Source organism: Synchiropus splendidus, chromosome 5 (assembly GCF_027744825.2).
Source record: "Synchiropus splendidus isolate RoL2022-P1 chromosome 5, RoL_Sspl_1.0, whole genome shotgun sequence".
NCBI lineage: Eukaryota > Metazoa > Chordata > Actinopteri > Syngnathiformes > Callionymidae > Synchiropus > Synchiropus splendidus.
This window is the reverse complement of record NC_071338.1, coordinates 17,012,392-17,038,846: the sequence shown is the minus strand read 5'-3', so window position 1 is coordinate 17,038,846 and position 26,455 is coordinate 17,012,392. Positions and strand designations below refer to the sequence as shown.

Below are 26,455 nucleotides of genomic sequence, written 5' to 3'. Positions count from 1 at the left end.
TATTTAAAATTCAATCCTGCCATGTTTAACACTCACACAACCAGTGACCTTTAAAATGAGCAGTTTTGTTCCTTGAATAGTAAATGAAGCCTTCTCCCGGGCAGGAAAGGGATTTGCCTGCAAATAAAACATCAGTGACCCTGAAACAGATGAAATCCGAAATTGCATAACAATGCATTACACGCTCATTCTTCCAATCCAACCTTATTGATGGTCCTGACTAATAGCATGACCTCAAGCATTCCTTCCACTTCCCAACAAATACCCGAGTGACGGGAGAGTTTCCGTGCCTGTGTTACGTTAAGGTTGGTATTTTCAAACAGCCACTTGAACGTTATTTTGATTATGAGCCCATTAAATCGCTGACAGTGTTTCCCCTCCCAAACTCCTCCTGTGACATAGTTTTGGGCTTGATGCACCAACGCCTCTTTCATTCAAAACATTCACAGCTGTGAGGCATCTTAAACTAATAAATCCATTCGGAATAATGGATGCCACGTTACTGCGGCTTTGAACATAATGTTGCTGGATGCTGCAAGTCAGTTCTATTTTATTGTTCATGAGAAGGAAAGGTAGACCTTTTAAGAGCTGACTTCTGCTTCACATTAGGAGCATATCTGGGTCCATGGGGGAATTCCAAGTCTGTCCCTGATCTTCAGCCTCTATCCTCAACCTCAATACTGTGCACTCTTGCGAACAGCAAGGACTGGACCAATTCTTAGGAGGTTAAGTTGAGGAGAGAGAGTGGCGAACGTAACATCCTCAATCTTGAGATTCTCCGGCACGTACCTTGGGATTGAGGAACTAGAAAAAAAAAAGGACATTCTAAGTCACGATCACTCAATGAAAAACAGCCTGAACGATGACTGTCACTATAAATCGACAGTGCTATATAATAGAATGTGTTTTTCAAACACAACACTGTGAGTACTGCGCGTCTCATCTCCGCTCCCCATCTGGTGACCGTAGTGGAGGAGCTCAACACAAGTCACAATTATTTTGACTTTCCCACCCATGTATCGTTCTTTGCCGTTTATGTTCAGACTGTCGCCATGACGCTTCAGTGCAAAGTGGGATTTACTGAACTCTGCTTTTGCACAGTGTTGCCCCCAACAGTCCGAGGACATATAAGCAGTTAAGGGGTGTCCCATTTCTAAGGAACACAGTCTTCCTTAACCCTTGGTTTTGAGGAATGGGGTTGAGGATTGAGGCTGTAGACTGAGGTTGAGGGTTAAGGGAGGAATTGGAATTCATATGTCTTCACATACCAGTGGTCCACTTGGACTGGCCATAATCTTGTCAGTGGTTCCCAATCTGGTCCCCTGGGGCGGTTCAGCAAGATGGCAAAGGAATACCAGGCAAAAGAGTACCATCTTTCCCTTTACCTGCCGAAACATGATTTGTTCTCAAGTGTGGGGAAAAGGGTGTGAGAGACTGACTGAGAGGGGCAGCTTTGGTAGGGATGTGGATCCTGTATCAGTCTGTTGTGGTCACCAGAGAGCTGACCCATCAGGCAAAGCTCTGGATTTACGGGTCAGTCTATGCTCCACCTGCCAATAACCAAATGGACAAGATACAAGTTGCGGAAATAGAATTCCTCCACAGGGTGTCAGGAGCACAGATATCTGGGAGAGACACAAGGTACAACCGCGCCCAGGTGAGGTGGTTTGAGCATGTGGTATGGAAGCCTTCTCTTTTGGAAGGAGGCGGCCACGAGGCTGACCCATGATACGCCTCTGGGCTTTTGCCTCTGCAACCCGGAGTTGAATATGTGGCAGAAAATGGACGGAGGGATGGTTTGTTCCCCATTTTACTGGTGTTCTTGAGTGCATCGCAGTTGTTTCTCTCCTCTGACGTCTTTGAGCCGGAGATGAGCGAGTTGTTCTTTTTATATTGCCTGTTAATTCACGTATTGATTTGATGCTTGTGCTTTATTTTCATGGTGTGTTTCACTGTGTGTTCATATGATGAAGCCCCTGGAGAGGCAACATTTTTACACACAAGCCTTATTACTTGACGGTTTTTTAATATTACTTTCTGAAAATAGATGGCATTTTGCTGCAAAATGAAACATACCAGCTTATTTCATGAAAGGAAAACAGTTGAAGAAAAATAAATTGAAATATTCCCAACTAATTTTATTATTTTCCATTGATTTATAAACTTGTGAGTGAACAACAGCATTATGTGTTTCAGACGCCATGCTGGGAAGCTAGCGTGCATCTTTTCATCCCAACACTATCAGTTATGAGAAGTAGTGGGTAAAAATGTTGTGATGGTGTGATAATGCTGGTAAAAAAATAAAAATAAAAAGAGAATTTATTTTGTAGGTTTGACCACATTTTTAACCCGCAGACAGTTTTGGCATGTATAGTGCATTTCTTTAGGCTATATCATGAGCGGCTGTAAAATGGATTTCATTTACTGTATATATTCTGTGGCTTTGTGCAGCAGATCATCAACAATTTATTCTAAACCTTGCATCCTTACAGAGAGGAATATCAGCCTGCCAGCGCCTGGATCCTGTACAAAGTTGAATCCTCACAAAAAACAGGAATTTAAAATGGATGTCTTAGTTTTGCTCGCAGAAAGTCTGTGACTTCTTGTGATCTTGTTGCCTGGCAACCTCAACATCGTGAGTCCAGCTTATGTTGGACTAAACAAGTGAGACATTACATGGTAAGAAGTGAGTGCCAGAAGACGGATCCTGATATATCTGGATCAACTAGCTCCTTACTATTACTCATTTTCGTGTATTGAAAATATGAGGTTCCTGATTAAATCTGTACATCAGTCACGTGCCAGTCAGTGTCTTGTGTGTGTGTGTGTGTTTTTGACCAGTGTTTCTGACAGAAAAGTTTAAGGACTGTCAAGATATAAGAATGTGAAGATAGTGTGTTTTTTACTCAAAAATGATCATCCACTCAGAGGTGCAGCTGCACTGCGGGGTCCCTGATTTGTGACTCATGGTTTCCCCCACGTTTGCTTGTCATGGCTGTGACAGGCAGTCGTCCCTCATGGTGGGAATCAGTGTTACTGTGTGAACGTAGCAATGTTTGGTTAGATTCGATTTGAAATTGGTCGTCATTTCTGAAATGAAAAAGCGTCTCACTTTGCATGATGAGCTCAGTAAGCAACTAAATATGATGTAGCGCTTGTGTCAGGCCTGTAGTTGGCGCTGTGATGCTCAAACAAAGGTTTCCATTCTCATGTGACTGTATTAATACGCATGTGACGTCAAAGGCTGACTTTGGCGTCACTAAAGCCCACTTGAAGTAGTCGCGATTTGACACCTTGGGAATGAGAATGTGTTCCAACATGGTTCAGCTATCCAATGTTTTTCTACTACGACCAAGTCCGTCTCCGCGTGAACAAGGATTTTGGGGAAAGAATCAAGTCATTTTGAGTCAAATGACAGGAGTCCAAGTCAAGTCACAAGTCACTGGCGTTGAAGTCCTGGTCACATCACAAGTTTCGTGACATTTTGTCAAGTCGAGTCACCAGATCCAGTCTGACTTGAGTCCAAGTGACTAGAGTCTGTCATATTTTTTTTTTTTTTTTGGTGCTTTTATTTTGTTACCTCCTGTGTTCCGTGCCTTGGTTTTCCTGTTTTCATCCCACTCTGTCTAGATTAATGGCAGCGCAGCAGGATCTCATTCCGCTGATTACTCCGGCATGGATGTCTTCTCCTGAGTTCCAGTCTGCTCTGCCAGATGGTCACTTCGTGTCTGATGGTAATACTCTCCCTCTCGACCCTCCGATCTCTTGTATTTCCAAATTTGATTCTTGTTTCTGTGTACGACGATTTTAGTTGTTGTTTCTCGTTTCATTCTTAGAGTTCCATTGATCGCGTGTGAGTGTTATTTTGTACTCGCCTTTTCTGTTTCTCAGCGTTATTGTCTACCACGTGTGTGTGTGTGTAGAACCACCACCGAGCACTTTAAGTTGTTTGGCCTCGTGAGTTTAGTGTCCGAGTGTGTTTCAGTTGGCCTGTTTTATCAGGTTAAACTATTGACTTTATTCTCATTGTTTGAGTCTTCCGTAAACAGCCATCAGTTTGCAATTGGGTCAGACTCCTTTCGCGATCATGACAGAGTCCATGCCTGTGGGTTGTGAACATGTCAACTAAATCCAGAGTATTTTGTACATTGTTATCCAGCCTTTACTTCACATTGCAAAGAGATTCATCCTAAGTGTGCAACTCACAACCCACCTTCTCACCAACTCCTGTTGTCTGCTTGACTAGTGGAAGGTGTCAGCATGAGGCACTTTGAAGCCACTTTAGCAGATATGTTTAAAATCCATGTGATCAACGTTTAGGGAAATAAAACATATGCAGTTAAATTCTTATTCGTTGTGTTTTTAGTTGTCAACTCCACTTTAGTTGTCAATACCACTCACACATTGAAACCAGTGGTAGATATATTGTGTCGTTCCCACACAAACACACTGCACTTCATTTGAGAAAAAAAAAAAAAAAAAAAAAAAAAAAAGCTCAGGCGTTGGAATGTTTATTCATGGTGACTGAATTTAAATTTAGCAGTGATCTCACCGTCAGCAGTCGTCGGTGGTGAGAAAGTTATTGTTAGTGTAACTTATCGCCCACCTGACTGTGTCATCGGTGATTTTAATATAAGTTGTAAGTTAGTACGTACATCTTCACTCTTCCTTCATTTCCACTTAGTTTGCACTTTCTCTTTCGTAGGTGGGTTTTTTTTTTTTTTTTTTTAATGAACCCACCCGCTCTGCCTCCTTCTGCGCTGTAGGTTCCTTCAGTTGACTAAATGTGTGGACACTTGTTTCGCAGCAGCTTTTCGGTTTTCAAGCTAAACAAACCCATCTGAGCGAGAGACGGAGAGAAACAAATAATTGTTTGGATGTTTGCATTTTCCTCTCACCAGCTTGACGACCTTCGTTCACTGAGCTTGCTACAGCTGTTGAATTCTATTATCCGTCTCATTCATCCCTATATGTTCCCTGATATATCAAGTGTGCGCCAACAAAGCTCCTCCTGCTCGACGCCTCGCTTCCTGCCAGACGACTCCTATGTTTCCATCACACAGGCAGCTGGGTGAAGGAACTTTTACTGAAGGCACAATGTCAATGCAAACATAGATGAAACATTGCAATGAAACGTTATTTTCAAAATGCTTTTTTTTGTACTCATTTCTCCTTAAAGTGCTGTTCTGCTCTTTGACTATCAAATTTGAATAAAATGATCATTGTAATCTTATTTTCTCTTAACATGTTTGAATTCAATAGTCGCTTATAAATCAATATTTAAAAAAAATTACAAAATAGTCATAAAAAAATTACGATAGTTAATTGAGTGAGATTTGTATACACGCAATGAGGTTTACACAAGTATTTATCGAAAAAAAAAAAAATCTAAATAAATAAATAAACTTCTGTTCCATAAATCCATTACATTTTTTTTTTTTTACATTTTTTTATATAATCACTGTCATGAGGGGCCATCAAGCCAAACGATGGAAGAACCAGCAAAACAATAGTCTTATATATATCTTATATTAACTTCTGTTTTTGTTGCAAAAACATTGTAAAACAAATCATTCAATACTTATGCTGTATTTAATTGAAAATTACAGAAGTACATCACAGATGAGCATCTTAAATTATGTTGAAATATCATCTGATGTTGTCTCATCGATAAGCTAAAGTGTATCACAAAGGGCTTTACACTAAAACAAGATTTGAAAGATAAAAATCAGGTATAGCGATGCACTGATGAAGCTTCATGATGCAGTGCAGGGACCATGCGGTGACCCCATGTGCTCCATATTTGTGGCTTTGAACCACGACAAGAGCAAGAGTTGTGCTCTGTCCTGTGTAACAAAATACCAAACACTTTCATGACCTGAACCACTGTGGCCTCTCAGGGGTTGCTGGAGCAACTTGGTTCAACCTGATCATCCTCCATACTCATAGTCGCTAGTTGAATTCCACCTGAGTTACATGACTATGCATTACAGTATAAGTAAATTCCCCTTTGGCTTATCCACGTTTATTTACATCCTGATAATTTTATTAACCAAATCTCATTAAACACTCAAACACCTATGGGTCTGTGCTGGCAGAAGTTGATTTTTATTTATTTTTTTCCCCACCAGAGAGACCCAGTGACGTGGTAGCAGAGTGTGAAGTCTCTCATGGAGGACCTCAGCTGTGAAATTATTAATTAGCACTGCAAAATGTAGTGGGAAAGCAAAACTAGCGACATCATCTCATCAATATCTTCTTCAAGCTTCCGCCTGTTTGTAAATAATAACAATAAAAAAATGAAAACGATATCCGTGACTAACTGACAGGGATGCTGACAAATCCTTTGCTATTTTGACGGTCAGTTGTTTGACTCAAGTTCGCAGCTGAGAAGCGTTTTCGAATTGTTGACATTTAACGGTTGAAATAAGTGATGACGTTTGTCATTGTTTCCAAGCTGCCACCATTTTAGCGTTGAAGCTTTCGCAGAATTAGCTTTTTTTAGCGATTTTATTACCTCGTATTAAACAGTGTAACTGATCTTTCCATCCGTCTATTGCCACCTCTTGATCCATTCAGCGACCTGGATGGAGATGAAACCAAACAATAACAGTCATGATCATGATCGAGGAGCCACTAGTGATTCATCATCACGTCAGGATGCTCTGGTCACCTGACATGGCTCCTACTGATGAAGAGCAACACTCGCCCTGCTCTTCACCCACTGTTCAAGGACAGGTAGGTAAAATTCCCCCGAGCCGTCTCATATCATCCTTGCCATCTTGTTCTTTTGATCACAGCATACGTGTGGTACAGAGCAATACAGCAATACCTTGAGCTCGAAGATACTAGTACTCATCCACCTCAAGAAGGACTGTGAATGAGGAAGTAGATTACAGGGGAATGGATTAAGATTACAACTAAATTTCATAAGGGTCAAATCCACTCTTTCTAAAGGTGAGGAAATTCACACATTTGTCTTTATCTGGCATCAAGAAATCTCTCCTGCAGTGGACCTAAGATCAGGAGCAAGGCCTGGAGCTGGTTTTACCTGACTCTACCTTCAAAGCAATGGCTTCCTGTCCATTTGGACAGTTTCAGTCTGGCTCCTATATATATTGCAGCCACCTGGGTCAGGGTGTCCAAAGCGCCAAAGCACAAACTGCATTTCAACCTCAGAATAAATCAATAATAATAATAATAATAATAATAATAATAATAATAATAATAATAATAATAATAATAATAATACATTTACTAAACAAAAGAAAACACCCACTGAATGATGATGTTTCATAAATATTCTATTTTAATTTAGTATTTTAATTTGATTTGACTTGTCAGCACAAGCAGCACCACCATGTACTGTTGTGTGAAATACATAATGGTTACTTGAGAGGAAATTATGATAAAACAAACAATAAAGAACTAAACATTGGTGGAATAAATGAAAGTGAATAACTATCACTACAACAACAACGGCAACAAAAAGGCAAAAAAAGCAGATTTTATTTTTATTCTAAAAAAAAGGCAGTAAATCAAATCTATATTTTTTTTTGTATTGTAATGAACAGCACTTTCATGAAAGACGATGCCTTGAGCGTTCACTTCCCTGAACATATGTAGATTAACTTGATTCCAAATGAATTATTGTTCACATAACATTAGCAGAGCAACAAATGAACGTCAGCTCGGGCGTGTTCAGCCCTCTTCATTTTCTCAGAAAGTGAGTCCATGTTGAATTCCTGGGAGCAAAGCCGAACATATAAAGGATCAATATGATGTTCAATCTCACGTCTGTCCCACAGATGAAGCCCCTGACTCCTGATTCTTTGTGATGGACAGGCAGTCGCCACATTAGCTGATCGCTTTGCTAATAGCGACATGTTCTTTTATGTTGACATTTCGGTGCATGCTGTGACGTGTTCTGTTGACGTGGCGCCCAAAATAGCAACAACATGGAAGAGGACATGCAGCGATCTCTTGAGACCCGCTGAAGGAACGTGTGGCGACGGAGGAGTTTGATCGAAAAAGAAGTTGCTGTTGTATAAGCTGCTCGGCTCCAGTGATGCACTCACACTCTGATGTCTGAAGAATAACCTATCAGGGTCATCACTGTGGGAGCGTGACGCTTGTTCTATCCAACAGGAGGCAGCAACAGTCACACACGGCCCTGTTTATCTTCGGGTGTCCTGAAATTACTCTCATATTCAGACCTATTCCTTATTGGACCTGTGAGCTTTCGCTGGAGGATCCTATTCTCCTGATGACTTCTTAGGAGCTGGATTAAAATCTGTGGAAATCTCAGATACAGTCTGAGGTATAAAGATCAATATTTCTAAAGAAGACGTCATGTAAGTTAATCTTCTGTATGGAAACAAATTACCATATTTTAAGCAGTTGAAAGACAGTTAGAATTACAAATAAAAGTTTTTCTGTGGTGGAGGACGACAGCAAAAACTAAAAGCCCAAACCAAGTTAAAAAAAAAAAAAGGTTTTAAAGGGACTAAGAAAAAATTAGACCAGATCTAGTGCTATATATTTACAGCACAGTCACAATGAGGGTGACTGACTGACACCAAACCTCTGATAAAATCACCAGGAAGGCACTGTGTAAAATCATCACATAGAGATCACTTGACTAAAATCAGCCCATACTAAAATGCATCAATTGAATAAAATTAAAATTAAAATTAAATTAAAATAACTGCATTTCAACCTCAGGATAAATAATTAATAATTATAATACATTTACAAAATATTAAACGAAATAAATAAAAAATATGTTTTTATTTTATAAAATAAAATAAAAATACATTGCATTTCAACCTTAGAATAAATCAATAATAATACATTTACAAACTATTAAACAAAATAAATAAAAAATATGTTTTTATTTTATAAAATGAAATAAAAATAAATTGCATTTCAACCTCAGAATAAATCAATAATAATACATTTACAAAATATAAAACGAAATAAATAAAAATACATTTTATGAAATTTAAATAAAAATCACCCACTTGGCCAAATTCTAGTTTTGCTTTTACAATAAGCACTTTTTAAATCTACCAAGAGTACTTGAGCTGGTAAAAAGAAAGAAAAAAAAAAGCATTAAGTCTGAACTGGACTGAAGAAAATCATCTTTTTAAATCTTTAAATCCAGCAATTATATCAGGAGAAGCAGCGAATTGTCCTGCTTCCAGTCGAGACCTAGATCTTGGAGGAACGTGAAAGTTTTCATTCGGCGATCACAACTTATTCTTTGAGCGTGAAACCAAAATTGGGCTTCTTCAGGAGTCAGCCATTATATCCTTGAGTAACTTCTAATGAGAGCAGCTGCTTTAGGCTCTTAAGACTCGCACACTTCCTAAGAGCAATTTGTCCTCCATCCTTGCTGAGGAATTATATCCTTGAGTAACCTTTAATATAAGGGTGTTAGCTGTGAGCTTAATAGTTAGCATTTCTAGGTCAGCATGTCTGCCAGCCTCATCTGTCTGAGTCGGTCCAACCCCATCCATTCTCTGTTTACTTTTATTACCATTCTTTTCAGGCAGAATAGATGTGTCAGCGGCGGATGAAATGTGAATGTCAAAGATTTTATTCTTCGGCTCCAAATGGATCTCCTTCCATATTTTTCCCCCCTCACATTAGGACATTAATGAAGGAAACTTTTCTGTGATTTATTCACATCATGACCTTTCTATTTCTATGATCTGTTTGCCTCAGATGCTCTTCGCCTGGCTCTGATAAAAGAATCCTTATATTTCAGGGGCGGACAATGAGCAGATGTTCGCAGCTGCCGGAGAAGGAGGTGATCATTGTGACCTGTGTTGCTCGTGTGAGGACAGGAAGAGAGTGTCATCAGGTGTCACAGCGACACGTTCCTTCCCTCCTAATAACCGGCGAAACTGAAGCATCCCTGTTGTTCCTTCTGTACCGTGTCTCAAAGCAAGGGTCATGAGCGGATTATTAACAGACAAACAATAGTCATCAACGCCGCTGATACATGTTTACAAGTGCAACTACACGGCCAAGCGACCGCTCTGTCTCCAGGGTGAGCGTCACAAAAGATCCCCCTGCGTCATGATGCCGAAATTCACCTTTTCAAGATGTTCTGTGTGCGTCATCTTACATGTACTTGTACTTTTTTTTTTTTTGTATTAATTTTCACCAGCAAGTGAATGTTTTTTTGTGTCCACAACACATCAATATCCCAGCAACAATGATCCTGGTTCAAAGATCCAACTGGACCTGGAGAAGAGTGGACACTGCACCAGCTTCACTGGACAGTTCCGCTCCAAGAACCAAGGAATTTCACCACTTATTAAGATGAAATGAAAATTGTGCCATTCTATTGGTGTCAATGCATTGTTACATGTCAATGTTCATTAAAATATTCTAGATTTTTGTCTGTTTCATGACTGAAAATCTTTGTTGTTTTTATGTACTTACTGAAAGATGTGGCCGCAACTGAAGACTGTACTCTTAAAAAGTTGTGAACGCATCAGTTTTATATGTAAAACATTTTTAGGGGAAAAGGGTGGAAGATCTAAATGTGAGAAAATGTTTTCATAGTTTAAATTGTTGATTTGTTATTAGCCATGATGACGGTTTACAACTGGGTGTTGTGATCATAAATTCAAGTATATCAAATGAAAATATTTTTTTTTAAATCTAAGTGAAAATAGTCAAATGGCAGGTTCAATATTTAAGGACTTAATCATTTATGTTCAGCATTTTGTAATGACCACATATTTCCATATTCTGTTCTTGGTTGAATTGGTTCAAAATTAACCTGCATCTCGCCCTTGTATCTGAGAGGGACTCCGCCCCCCAAACAAAAGAAAAAGCTGAACCAGAAAACACTCAGAGAGTGCAAACCTCCATCATCCACCCAGGATCAGACCTTGGACCAGTTGAATCCTCTCTCCCAACAGAGGTATTTCGGCACGCAAAAATCCATGAATGCCTGAGAAGTTACATACATGTACACTGCGTCATGTACAGTTTATGAAGTAAAAACAGTCACTCCTAAAATCGTCGTCCCATATTGACATATTTCTGGAAAATTCATCCAAACCCGTCCATAACTTTTCAAGTTATTATGGACACAGACAGGCAACTCAAATCTGCCAAAAACATAAAATCCTTGGTGGAGCGAATAGCGATGAAGGAAGATGGAAAAAGTCAAAGGGACCGAAGGGACACGAACACTAGCCTCAGATAATGGGCACAACTCTGTAGCAGACAGCCTGGTTTGGGGAGCGTACGTTTGTGAATCCGATATCTAATCCAATCCAACAGTGTTGATAATCCAAATCGCTTCACTCTAACGTCCCGCACCCTTTGGCTCATGACTGGGACCATTAAGTGATTATGGGATGACGTTACCTGGCTGTTTGTATGTGTGTGTGTGTATGTGTGTGTGTGTGTGTGTGTGTGTGTGCGCCCACAGCAACGTGATTCACTGCTGGGTGTGTGGCCAGAGTCAATCATTGTCTTGGCCTCACAAAAGGAGTGATGAACAAGGTGAGAGCATTGACAACCCCTCTTTCTTACCAGGTCAGGCCCACCTGCTTTCTTCTGAATAAATCTTGATGAGTCAAATAATAATAATAATAATAATAATAATAATAATAGAAGTGAAAATACTGCGATATATATATATATATATATATATATATATATATATATATATATATATATATATATATATATATATATATATATATATATATATATTGCATCTGCTCACTTCCTTTATTTATTTATGTCAGGTCAGAACAACATCACCCTTTCTATTTACTTTCCATGTATTTTGCTTGTATTGCTATCATTACTTCCAGAGCTGCCTGCTCATGCATCTGTAGACGCAGCATAACTGAGTGTTCTGTAATGTGGCAGTGTGCAGCACTGAGAATCTCTAACCACTGTGGGGTACTGTTTCTCTTTTTAAGATCGAGTTGCCTCCAACTCAGAGCATTAGACGACGGCAAAGACCACTTCCCTTGGCAGTCACCACTGGTGAAACAGCACACTCTTATTTTAAGCACTCAAAGACAGATAAGAGAAGACAAAGTTGATTTGATCAGTTTCATTCCAAACGCTATTTAAGATGGGGGAATAAATGAATGAAAAATTGAGAAATATTAGAAGCAAGCCCTCGACTATCATGGTCCTTTGAGCAAAAACATTGTCTGCTTTTATTCAGAAGGAAATTGCAACTGTTGTCTCACATGCTGTTAAACCATACACGTTGGATTCTTATTTTTATTTCATTTATCTTTATTTATTTAAGTTGGGACATGTGCATATGAATTGCAATGGATGATGCTGCCTGCATGACATTGAAAGGCTACATTGTTTTATAAATCGTATTATGTGACGTTCAAATTGAGCATCATGTGTTGGTGGAAAATAAAACTTTCAGACACCCCTCATTCATTCTATATCTTTTTTTTAAACCTTTATGCTAACGGTATTGAGAACTGACGTATTGAAACTTTCAAGATTGTTGGTTTGTTCGTTTTTATTTGAAAAAATACTTGGAAAATATGTATTTGTTCTAATCTGTATAATGCAGTTACATCTTGTGAAATTTTGAGGCTGCATATATGAATGAATGAATGTTCATTTCAGTCTTTTCTAATACGTTGTAAATATCTGTCAGTGTGAGGACCTTTATGTTGTGTTGTGTATTTGTCGTTGTGTGGTTTTAGCACATGGTTGGCAGAAGTTTCCTCTTCTTCTCTGCTCCTCCTCATCAGGAGTTAGTTTAAACAGTCGATAGTAGGTAGTTGATTTCCCACTCCTGGACCCAAATTTTGTTTCTAGGAATATGTCATGTCATACGTGTACATACAGTTACTAGTATTCCTTTGAGAATGGAAGTATTTGTGATACTGATCTGTAGGTACTCCGGTTTTGCTTGTCACATTCTTTGTGTAGGGGAATGGCCTTTGCGACCTTCATCCCACTAGCTAATGATGATCTTCTGATGTTGCAGATGTATGATGAAGACTGACAGATGCAGTATAGTTTGTTTTACAATGTTCGTGTTGATGCTGTCACTGTCTTGTTGTCAAAACGTGATACCACATCCATCATGTCCTCCTTGACTGCTCCGCTCATGAACATGGATCTGAGGCTCTGAACTTACACTCACCTTCTCCCACTCACCGGTTTTCCACTTGCCCTCTGTTTTGTGCCTGCACTTGTTCAGCTAGTGCAGGTCTAATGTTTAAAAAATATATAATAATAAATATATAAAAAGTAAATAATAAAAGTACCTCCATTGTAAAATCTTCTCTTTATTATTTTCCAATATTCTGTAACTTGTTTTCCAGGTTTCCTTGTTGGTGCTTTTACGTGTTTTGGTATTTTGTCCCCGGTTTTTTTCTCCTCTGCTCTGCTCTGCGTCACCAAAGGCAGACTGGTTGAGAACCACTGCTTTAAAGCACTGACTTGCCTGTTTGTTATGGAACTGTGGGAGTGAAACCAATGCGAGCCCAGGAGAACAGACACATTGCTGTGTGAGTATGCATCGCTATATGAGCTGCACTGAGCAGGAATGAAATCCGCAACCATGTGGCGTGAGGGTCCATTGATAATTTACTCTTGGTTTACTAGCATTCCCTTTGACACTGAAAATTACCATGTTGTTGACATGTTTAGTTTGCATTTGAAGGTTCTTCATTCTAAGAACAACAAAATGTTCACACTACACTGTGATCAGAAAGTGATGAATCAAAACAGGGGCCCATCTTCAGTTCAATGAAATTCAGAATCCTATTGTGTTGGAGGTCCGCTCGACGGTGGCCAGGACAAACCTTACTTGAAGCACTCCTGACTTCAAAGGTTCTGTCTTCTGCCACACCAAACTTGGGAGCAGTATGATGCTTGAGGTTCTCCAGACGTTGTTGGATCTGCAACCCAATCCAAGTTTTCTGTGGCATAAACATGAAGACAAGTTGACAGGTTAAACCAGTTAGCAAAAGATGAGCTGATGCTTTGAGTATTAGATTTAAAACTGAGTCGATACAAAGTGACACTAACAGACTGACAGTAAAACAAGATGCCCATATCCTTCTGGCCTCCATCACCAAGTCAAAACAACACACCTTAGATCACAAGTCATTCGCCATGGCTGCAGCAACCCTCTGGCACGGCCTGCCCCTTCAAACCCGATCTGGCAACACACTCAGCTTCAAAAGTCAACTCATAATCCACCTCTTCAGAACGGCTTTTGAAAACTGTCTTTTTTTGTTTTGCAATGCGACTTTGAATACGGTAGAAAAGCACTATGTAAAACTATATATATATATATATATATATATATATATATATATATATATATATATATATATATATATATATATAAAACACAGAACCTTTGTAAGTGCAGGAGTTCCTGGTCCACTGATCACACTGATACACAAGACACGTGGCAGCTAGGATGATAACAACAACAACAAGCTTCTGTTTGCTTTTGTTCAGGGAGGTTTTTCACTACACAATGGCCAGGGTTTCCACTACTCTGAATGTACTTGAAATTCTTGAAGTTGAAGTTCTTATACAAATATTTTCATGACATGAAAAGAGCTTTAGTTTAAATAAGGTGATATAAAAACTTGAATATAGCCACCATTGTGATTTATTGTGCTATTGTCAAACTGATGCGAAATAAACAATATTCTGTTGTTTCAATGTATGTATTGGTCCATCATTTGATTCAGTCATATACCAAATCCATTCAAATTGAAAAATGTGGCTTCTTATGTGGCATGACATATGAAATATAGATAGTTATTTATTTGTTTATCGTTATATATAAATATATAGTAACATTATTATTATTACTGTTAATGAACATTTACATTGTCAATGTTTCTATATATTTGATTATATATCATGAAAAAAAATATATATTATATATATTTCATACACAGACATGAGCATTCAACTTGGTCAACTGACAAGCATTCAGCATTGACCCGTGTTTGTAGTGTGGTGGTCACTGGAGTCTTGAGCATGCTCATTGACGATGCTCAGATTCTCATTGTCAGTGACTAGAAATGACCAGATTTGAAATGATTTTGGCATCAGGCTGATCAGGTTCGGTGACAAACCTGGATGGACTTGAGGAGAAGAGAAAGTGAGCGATGATTGACAGGTCAAAATGGGGGTACGGTACCAGGTGGAAGAGGAGGAAGACGACCATCACAGACGTGATGAAGAAGGAATAAAAGTGGATCAGGCGGAGGAGGCCAGCTGGCTGTGGCCAACCCTGACAGGAGATGCTGAAAGACTAGGATTTGTTGATTCATAGTGTAACATTTTCTGGTGAGTATAGCCCCATTCATGAAGTATTCGTGGCCTGTCACCTGATACATGGAGACAGAACTGCAGGGTCGAATTCATTGGAGTGTTTCTCCACTGAAGAAAGACACCAGGTGGAAAAGACGAGGTCCATGCCAACTAATGTAACTTCAGATCAGATGGAAGTATTTCAATATAACTTTCTGGGGTCCTAATACTACTACTGCTGTGTATTTCAGCAGTAGTATTTGTAGTGCTGGTACCTGGGGGCCTCTAAAAGCACCATGACTCGGAGCCCTCCCTGGCAGAACCTGTTTTATCATGAAGTAACTGTGTATGCTCTGCTTTCCCTCCCCAGGCAGCCAGGGCTGGAACAGAAGGGGGGAGCCAGTGCTGCAGGTTGTGTCCGGTAGGGCGCCTCCATGCTGTTGATGTCAGGAGCAGAGGAGGGGGACTGAGGAATGACGGCGGTCCGGATCAACCAAAAACCACCGGGCTAACTTATTGCTGTGGTTGGTTAACTCACTGAAGAATGCAGCCCCAGCCCTCCTAGCGTCGCATGAACTCACGCGGAGCCCAGTTTTGCCATCGATCTTTCATTAATGGGACAACGAAAACGCAAGAGACGCAAGGTAGGCTGCCGCTGCTGTCGCCACTTCGCCCTCGTCAACTCAGCCGAGTCAGAAATGCGTCCAGCCCGAGCACTAGCCTCCTCTCTCGGCCGCACGCGAGCTGCTTCCACATGAGCTAAACCCACCGCGGCGCTACCGTGTTTTTGGGGGGAGAAAGACGACGGCTCTCCATGCCTCAGCCGAGCGAGCACATGAGAAGTCGACGTCCGGAATAGGTCCGAACTGCAAACAAAGGAGCCTTCTTTTTGTGCGACTGGAGCCACCGACGTGGAGAAAATGCGTGCGGTTGGGTTGTTTTGGATGTGCTGCTGGTGCTTGCTTCGTCCTGGTGTCGCCGGCCAAGGGCAGTCCACTCCGGCTGCGTGTTCGCCCTCATGCAGCTGCGACGAGGATGGAGGCGCCGACTGCTCGGGGAGAGGACTGGTCACCGTCCCGGCCGGCCTCAGCGCTTTCACCCGCAACCTGTAAGTGCTTCTCCCGTCATAAGAAACACCTCCACACACACCATGCTTGGCACCTCTGCCGGGGTGCACCAGTCCCGCTGCCCCTTACTGACCCCGATAGACGCTAGTTTTCACTCTTGTGTAAGCCACACTTTCGTGCGTGGAAACCCGCCATAAATCTTGAAACATTCACAAACAAGCCCTCAGCTTGAATCCAAAGTGCACTGTTGATCAGGATCACGACCAAATTACACCTCCACAGCGTTAAACCACTTCGTTGAGCGTATTATTACAGGGATTCTACTGTAATAACTGTACTTTCATGCGTGCACTGGTTGTCTTGCAACACATGGCCAACAAAGTCAGAGTGCATTTCTCACTCCAGTTCATGTTTTCAAGGTGTTGAAACTGCTTTAACCAGCAAACTCTGAATTACTTGTTTGGAGTTTGTGACTGTATTACTGTTGCGTACATTTACTGAGTGTCTATGAGCAGGAAATTGGGAAAGGTAAATGCTACACCTTTTGAGAAGTTGTTAAATTCCCGTCATGCTCTGTTTTTAAGTGTAACTCGTGTTCATGAAGGACCTACAGAATGTTGGGAGTTGCTCAACTGAACCTAAGCAAAAGTTGTTCAAGCTCTGTTCTTGTGATCTATACGAAGAAACTTCATTTTATATGTCTTTCGTCTTGTGTTTAATAGTAAATAAAACATTTTTTTTTTGCTAAACGTAGCAAACTGTTGTACAAAACAACACCTTTATGAGTTGAACTATTGCGGTACTTTCTTTCTGCCCCATTTTTTTCACTGCCTTTTTAATAGAAAGCAGAACACAAGGGCATTAAATGGGTCAGTTTTTCAGACAGTGGTGGTGATTGTTAAATGAAGAAACTCGGGTTGTAAGTTTCACAACTGTTTGGGTTAATCATAAACTATTCGAATCACCTTGGTTCTGGCATTGCAGTTATTTATTATAGCTATCGCAATCTTCGCCCAGTGTCCAAAAGACAGTTTGGTTCATTAAAATCACCCCATATACAACCTTTGTTGTGGGTTTGAATTTCCAGGATTCATTTTCAATGCGTCATATTTCAGTCCCCTCAAGAAGTTCAGTCTTTTCGGTGAAGGTTATGAAAGTTGTAGGTAAAGTAAAGCGAGGATTCAAATAGCAGTCTGACAAAACACGGCACATTAGTTCCTAAGCCGTATAACTAACACTCTCTGTAGAACTCTTCCTGTTTATTATGAGGTGTTTCATTATTACTTGAATGACTTCACTGTGCCTCTGAGAGCAGCAATGTTTTTACAGTCAGTACATGCTTCTCCTGCTTGGTGCCCTGTGACATGTTTTGAAACTGTCCGTGTCTGCATTCAGTTGAAACTTAAAGAATGTGAGTCGTTGTTTGTCCCCTCTCGCTGCTTTGCTCTCATTTGTTCTCTTGAACTTTAGTTGTCCTCTCCCACTCCCTCCGTCTTTTGTATGTCGAACACCAGGGTTAGGGATCATGATGGATTAGTGAGACATCTTGCAGCTGCGAGGCCTCCTTCTCTCGAGGCTAATTCATCCACAATGGAGTGCTGATAAGGGAAAAAAAGTTAGGCCAGGGTTAAGTTTTATTGGACGGGAGAAAAAAAAACACAACTTATGTTGCACCTTTATAACATTTGTGTTCTTATCTGTGCCGCAAAACTTGTGCAATGTATCAAACATGCGTTTTGAGTTGTAATCCCAAAATACGTGGCAGTGCTTCATGGAAAATCTTACATTCCCTCGCACTTTCTTTTACTGGGGTCGTTGATGGAGACGTAGCATTGTTCTGATTTGGTTTAAGAAGTATTTTAATATTGAGATGTGAGCTAGGTTCATGACCAAGTTGTTATCGTGTATAACTGCTCCGTCTTGTTACTTCATTTTATTTTGACCAAGATGGACACCAGGGAAATGACAATTTGGTTTGATGCTGAACAAAACTTGACCTGGCTTAATATGGATTTATTGTTCAGATTTTAAAATATTAATTCAGAGATGGAGGTGGTCTATGAATTATTATCATCTTATAATCATTACAGTAATTTTCGATAAGTGTAAGAAGAAGACAGGGTGGAGTGGACAGAGTGTGTCACGCAACATTAACATAGCTAATGCTTGGAAATGGAAAATTCCCAGTTACAACCCTTGGTGACAGCACTCGATGGAGGATTTCCAAGTCAGAAAGTGGCAGAATCTTTGACAGTCAGAGTAGACCATCCAAGATGGCTCCTCCACATGTAAACAGGAAGCAAAGATTTGGAATCAATGAAATCAGTGATGAAATTTAGCAAAGGAAACTAACACATTTCACAAATTTATGATTCCTCTTCATTCTGTTGGTTTTCTAGTAGCAAACAGAGTGCATGTTTATCAAGAAGTTGCTTATATGCGGACGACACTCGCGTGCGAAAAGCTTGCGGGGATAGCTTTTCGCTATCGTGGTCTTTGTCTTTGATAACCGGAACACGACTGTGGCGTCATTCCCACTTTCAAGGCAACTGGAACGCAGCATTATTCTAAGAGTTGAAGTGCAGCGTAGGGGGATCCAATCTTACCGCACCTGTAGCACTGGCGAGAACCCTGATGTCTATATCTCAGTAAACGTCTTGCAGTAGGCAGTTGTGATTGGGCAGAATGAAGTATTTTTGGTTTATAAAAAGCATGTATGTTTTGGTAATGTGAGTGATGCTTGAAGTGCCACAAGACCTCACACAGTTTAGTGTCGATCATATTTCCCAATATTCAATAATGCAGCCATAAATCCATGTTAACTGAGCCTCACTTGACTCCTGTGCGTGTGCCAGTGTGTTTACTGTTGACTGCTGACTGTCACTGGGTATTTTTTCCTATCAAACTAAATCCGCATTGCTAATGTGAGAGAGGATTTTAAAACTGAAATAATGGGGCCCAACAGGCCACAACACCACAACCAGCTTTTGCTCGGACACATGCACGGTGCCATTGTTGTTTATAACTTTGAGGGCACATTTAAAAGCCCCATGTTTATTTACTGAAATGATTGGAATGGCTGTATTTTAAATAAATGTGAACTTCTCCTCCAGATGTCTAACTACATCAGTGTAGCTTGTAAATAGTGCAGACAAAATCCATTTTGCAACAAATCTCATTGGTCTTTCATTTAAATTACGCCTTCACCCCTTCAGGCTTGAGTTTTGGCTTGTGTTGTGGAAACAGCAGCGTCTCAGAAAAGCAGATGAGAGAGGAGGGAGCACACTTCTCATGCAACAACAAAAGTCTATTTTGTGTGTCAGTCAACTGCCTGTTGGCAGATTAATTATGTTTTGTTAGTCCAATGTCTCTCCAAATCCATTAGAATGTGCCGAAGGTGCGCATTAGTCTTAGCCATTCCTTTTGTGCAGCGCTGAGTCCACATGAAGAAGAGTGGATTCACACTCACACTGGACTTTGCCTGCTCACCAGCGCAGCTCTCCAACTGCTTTTAGTGAATGATGCTTTTGTTCTTAGTCATCAAGGTGAAAGCGGCCAGTGAGAGGTTTAGTCTTCTCTGACACAGGACGACTTAAGACCCGTAAAAGCTCTCTGCTTGTCTTAACACCTCTTCTGCAATCTTGTAGCCTGGCTTTTAAAAAAACACATCTCATACGACATCTTGTCCACCAGACACTCTTCTGAGGGGAATGTTTTGACCAATGTTGTGGAAAGTCTAGCTTTTAGAAGTGCGTTCAAACCTGTTATTATTGTCTCATTAAATCTGACTGGTATGTTAAAGTATGAAATAAGTTCCTTATCCGTCGCAAAGTTGTCAGTCCAGATGATGACTGATACTGCCATGTTGGTCTTCCGACAACCTGAATCTCGTGAGGTTTGAAAATGTCTTGCAGGTTTCATAGTAGAGTGCCAAAGATAGTGTGCGGTTTATTGCAGATCTGGAAACCTAGTTAGCCTTTTGATTGGTCCAGAGGAGCAGTGCAGAGACTGTTCTGGTTTTGCTCTCCATGGTTTTTCCATCCCACTCTGGGAAGACGCTGATAAGTGTTGGTGCATGTTGGTGACAGTCTGAGGTGTTGGAGTTAGACTATGAGAGCTGCAGTGTCAAATTGGCAGGTCTCACAGAGCGCATTGTACATCTTTCACGGTCCGCCTTAACAGTCCGTCTTAAAAGGTGGTCATGGAACTGTGACACTCACTTCATGTTGACAAAAACAGCTGATAATGATGGGATTTCACCCCTACAACAATACCAGCGTAGAGGGCCCCTATGCTGCCAAAGCACTGGTGAAAACGCTGTAGAATGCCTCTTATTTTAGCTGCTAAAATATTAAGCCTTATCACATGAAAATGATAATGTTTTATTTACCTTAAAGCAGGCAAAATGCGCTGTTTTGGCCTGCAATAGAACCGGCCTCCTGGAGGACTGGGGATGAGAAGCAGCGGCTGAGACTGGCTGTAGTGTCGGACACACGGGTGAAAACAGAACATTTTGAGCGCTTCAATGTCAATAAAAGCTGACAAGTTCATGATTCATGGTTCAGAACATTGCATCATGCATTTGTCTCATGGAGCAGAGATTGAACGAGATCTATTTTCCTTAAATTCAGTGCGTGCAGATAATATTCCGGCGTGCTCTATAGTCCGGAATTTACGGTAGTTTAAAAAAAAACAAAACTATGTGTCACAAGATTTTGTAGTATTTTGGTCTTTAAATTAGCATTTTCCCACCAAAAATTGAGCAGCAATACGATAAAAACATATATAGAAGAAAAATTTGAGGGAGTTGCTGAGGATGAAGAAGATGCTCTCACATCACCACCTGTACGTGGCAGAGTGAGCCTGGCGCCCTGAACCCCTGGCCTGTGTGTAAATACGTTTTATTTAGTTGATGACACAGCAAACCGCTATGTCAGCAGTTGATGTTGGGCTAAATTAACAAACAAGAGTTTATCCCCAATCGCATGCCTTCCTTTTCATGGGAGTGGAAGACACAAGTGAGTCATTCTTTTTCTATGACTTCTCAGCACAATTCACAGCATTTCTATTCAATTACAGTCATCAGCGATAATTCTCTCCTTCTAGTCTCCTCTTTAATGGATGTTTGGCACCAAAACTGGAAGGGAGCCGGATCAAGCAGTGCGCAACCTTAATGACACTGCAGTTTGAGACAGTTCCTCCTCTGTTCCTTCAGTGTTGAAATCCTTCTCCTCCGCCATGTACATCCTTCATCCAGTTCACCACACCCCATGCAGAATTTTGTTGCTCTATTAAAAAAAAATGAAAAAAAACGAGATTATGATACAATGAATGGTGTTATCAGCAAATGCAAGATAAGATCGGAGAGTTGGGAAGACTGATGGGGCTGGTTTCATAGCCAACACAATGGCAAAGGCATTGATTTGGAGGAAATATATACCTGTTTATTGCCAAGTTCATGTGATATTACCATTTGAAATTCCAGACAAAGAGGTGTATAGGAGCTACGAGATCTGACAAAACGCTTACCTCCCAACCATTATCCCGTTTTTTCACTGACACTAAGCGACAGCTTCCCTCACTCACGGCCGCAGACATTCCCAAGCCTCAACAAAGTAGTAATTTAAAGCCAACTCGTGTCATTTCAAACTCCAACATAGTAGTTATTGGACCTAAAACTAACCAAACCCCAACCACAGAGTTGTCACATCATATTAAGATTGATTTTTAACTGTGATTTTTGGAAATACGGACAAATGAAGCTGTCATTTATGACATGCACACAGAGGGGCATGTACTACTTAGTGCATTAGGGAAATTAAAACGCAACTTTTCTTGCTTAGTGTACGGTTTTCTTTTCTGGTGTAGCACATTCCCATCTCTGATCGAATGATTTTCTTTCCTTGCTGATAGAAAGAAGCTGAATAACACAAGAAGAGTTGAACATTTCACCATGCCTGTGTCCTTCTTAATCTCTGCGAGCAGGAAGGAGCAGTGATGAGAACAGCAGAAGAGAGATGAAGGGTGAAAGGAAGTGTGATCGAGACGTGTTGTTGATGACCTCAACTTAAATTTGTCATCTGAGCTGAGTGTGTCGTGAAATCTGATGCAGTGATTTGAGTAGTCGGTCGATGTTTTTGCTGCAGTATATTTAGTGATTGGATAACCAGGTAAGAGGAGATGAACATGGGGGGAACATGGCAGAGGATGGTTCACAACTCCAGCGGCGTGTGTGTTAGCATGTGTGTGTGTGTAGACTGCGAAGGAAGAGCAATATGATCCTTCTAGGGTTCAGGGGCCCACACACAGGCTCGCGAGAGATCTGGCAGTGAAATTTAAGCTTGCCAACTGAAGTGATGTGGCGGGGGAGTCCGAGGCTTTCTTCATGATCTCGCTCCTTTTTGGTCTGGATAAGATAAAATCTTATTCAGGTATGTTGTCGCCAGGCTGTACCTGGGCACACGTTAATGGATTTCCAATCATGGCCAGGTCCCCAAACACAGTTTTTCCTCCTCAACACTGACATGGACTTTAGAGCCTGTTAAAAAGCTGCTCAATGATTTATATGTTAATGTTTTTTCAGTGTGTGCGTCGGAAATCTGGGACTCGCATGAGTTCTCATATTAACTTCAGTGCAAAAGCAAATCTAGTCCTGTGTGCATATTTTTCATGCTACTGCATGCCTATCTTTACTTGTAGTTGGTTTGAAAAATGAAGATCCCTGGGGCAGAAAGACGGGAGCTTTTGAGGCTCTCATGCAGGTAAACTCAAAGAACTACAGGTTATTCAAAGCACCGGAGCTGCCCGAAGGGAGCGATTTACTGACCTTGGTTTACTGAACTTGTTAATTAAAACAACAGTTTGCTAATGTGTTGACACCTCGCTTCACTGAGAAAAAATATTTGAATAACTCCATTAATAAGTTGTGGGAATGTGATAGGCATGCAAATAATTGTAATCTGAATAAAATAAAAGGACAAAAACAATAAAATATTGATTTAAATCACTCCAACTTTATTAGGCAATTTTCATTATAAGGTACACAGCACAGCCAGCTCACTATTGTGGCCATTATTAAAAGAAAAATACACACTTACTCAGAGACACATGAGACCAAGAGGAACAGTCTGCAGTCCTGGCACCTCCACCTGTCTGTGCAAGTGCATACTCAACACTCTCTCTACTGAACTAAACCCCTAAACATGCCTTTTATTGACTTATTTTTATGTTATTAAATTGAAATCTGGCTGTGAAAGCTATTTGCATTTTGTGTGTTGCAAACTCAATCCAGGCATTTGTATCTTAATTTCAACCACAGACCTGTTGTTCCTGGCTCGTGGTTGACTACACTGTTCAGTGCTTCCTGTCCGTGGCTGCAGATCTGTCAATCACAGCGGTGCTGCAGGATGTCGCATCGCTGTCCAGATTAGCATCAGCACCGTAGCAGATAAGAGAAATGAGTCACGCTGTTCTGCGTCACGCTGTCCTCTGTTTCTCCCTCCCAGCACTCTGCTTCCATTTTAATTTCTTACTTTGTTGAAGCTTATCGCCTCCAATGATCTTTGGTTCGCATGCTGAAGAATTTGAGGCCAGACCTCGGAGATAGATGTGGAACTAGCAGGCGATGTGAAATGAAATTATTTCATGCAGGAAATATCCAAATTTATGATTTATGATGATTTATGATGATGATAGATGGAGCGGATCATTATTATTATTTTATTGACACTGTTATGCTCAGAAATCAGTTTGATTTTAATTCCTTTTCTTTTTTTAAATGCAAAACACACTCCATGCCAAACTACTTGGGACCAGTCCAGATTCAACCTTCATGTGCCCTCCAATGTAGCATGCTTCTAAGTCATGTTCTTTCTTTCACAGTGACCTCAGCATGAACAACATTACTGAGCTGCCGGCATTTGTGTTCAAGAACCTGCCGTATCTGGAAGAGCTGTGAGTACACGTCTTCTTGTTCATAGTGTATTTACTCAGCGTGATGTTGACAAGAGAGTCCTGTGATCTGCACCTGCGTGTGGGAGATGGGACGGTACATATGTGTGTTCTTGAAATATAGGCTGCCTTTTGTGGTAAAACCAACAGTGTGAAACGTCTGTGACGTGAACATGACTACCTAGGTTGGGTGTATCGCTGAAAAACTTTTTGCTTTTAAGGGATTATCTGGATGGCAGCAGCTGATCTCTGTTTTGGGGCTCGTTTGAGTGGCAGACATCTAATCTCACCAAGTGTTTGTTGTTTCTTTGCTCTCTAAATGCTTCTCTTGTCTGACTCTGAGCTGCTGGGAGTCAGAGATAAAATCAGTCTACCTGATATCAGGTATCTCAAAGCACAGAGAATGCAAAATGACCAGTGAGCGAACATCATCCGGCTCCACTTGGCCTTTGTGGGCATGTTTTCTCAGCTCCCCTGCGTCTGTCAGTGGCCCAACTCTTCACCCTCTTCTTTTCCATACACCACTCCAATCTTCTTTGTCTACAGGCAATTTGCTTTTCATCGCATTGTGCAGAGGAATGCAAGACAGGAAGGAATGGAAGAAAAACAATGGCTTGCATGACAACAAGGCTTAACCCACCTGATCTCGACTCTACCTCTCTCTTGTCTACCTTCATCGGAATCGATGGGCTGTCATGAGGCCTTTTTGTTTTCCAGAAAAGTGTTTTGATTGACACGTAACCCAAGTTCACGAGCATGTTTGCTTAAGTGCTTCTGGGAATATATCGGCAGCCTGTGTGTCTCAATCAGAAGTGGTAGATGAGTTTTGTCTATTTGAGCCTGTAGCAAAGTCAGCGAACCGAAGCGCAAACCCCCGGGGCAAAGAGAAGTAGAGGCTGAGGAAAGAAAAGAGGACAGGTCATCGTCATACAGAGCTGGAACGGAGACAAGGAAGTAGCATCGCCTCCACACTTGTCACGCAACTCCCCAGATCTTTTTCTTTCTTGCCAAGGGCACAACACTGCGCTAAGAGTGCGATGACAGCTATACCCTGTAACTGTTTGGACTCATGAATATAAATATTGACTGATGGGTTTTCATAGGCGCAGTGTTTGATTGCTGCTTCAGAAGAAAGAAACGATATAACGCATACATCAAAATCATTTTCCCAGTTGCTTAGTGCCGTAAATGTTTGATAGTTTATTAGCTTGGATGAAGCAGAACGAGCGGAAAAATACTGCTCTTGGATTGAGGTGGGAGATTCGTAAATTTATTTGAACACAGTTAAGCTTGTCGTCTGAGCTTGTCAGCGGTGTTAAAAGAACTGCAAGCAAAACTCATTGCCAAGAACCACTACTAGAGTTCTTTTGATAGTCTTGAAAAATGACTCAGAAACGGAGTCCAAAGTGGAGTTAGGAGGATAATTTGGTGTGAAGTCGGATGGTGATAGCATTGAGGAATTTGCCGTTGCACTTCGACTCAAAAGTCAAAAGTTGTTTTCCAGTTCATGGTCTAAATTATGTGTATGCGTTACACAGCGAATACTTACTACTCCCTCATGGACAGACTGAAATCGGGTTGAGCCGGCATTTGTTCTCACGTGAGTTACTTGAGTGCCAAACAAAATATGTGTTTTTATTCTTGTGTGCAGACTCTCCGTTGTACGGTTGTGAGCTCATCCCAAGGTTAGAATGACAGCTTGTAATCTGACTGTCTTGAGTTGTTACAGCAGGGGTCTCGAACTGATCCCCAGAAGGGCTGATGCTGGTTTGTGTTCCCAACAAACAAACTGACACCTCATTGGGGCGGTCTTGGTTGGTTGGAACAGAAACCTGCACCTACAGTTTGAGATCAGTATATTAAAGGCTTGTGAGTGAGTGTGTTTTGGGTTTGCAAGCCATTGTAGGTGGAAGAGTAAAGTAAGAGGGAGAGGTAACTAAAGGCATATTATTATATGAGCTCCTGCACATAATTGTCTAACAACCACTCCTACCTCCTATACTATAAGTCACATAAGACATTGCCACGTTTAAAGCTCCTGTTGAAATTAATGTTGTAAGAGCCCAAGGTTGAAATCAAATTTGTATTCTGATTTATTCCGTCAGCTTTGCAAAACACAATGTTTATTT

The 26,455-nt window shown here is 40.8% G+C and overlaps 1 protein-coding gene across 1 annotated transcript in view; it reads left to right on the top strand.

Annotated features, from left to right (window-relative positions):
- Positions 1-15,473: 15,473 nt before the first annotated feature.
- Positions 15,474-26,455, top strand: part of lgr4 (leucine-rich repeat containing G protein-coupled receptor 4) — a 29,489-nt gene continuing 18,507 nt past the window's right edge. The window contains exons 1-2 of the mRNA XM_053864760.1: positions 15,474-16,417; positions 24,258-24,329. Coding sequence (XP_053720735.1) covers positions 16,230-16,417; positions 24,258-24,329 — 260 coding nt within the window. The 5' untranslated portion in view covers positions 15,474-16,229. The remainder of the gene's footprint in view (positions 16,418-24,257; positions 24,330-26,455) is intronic.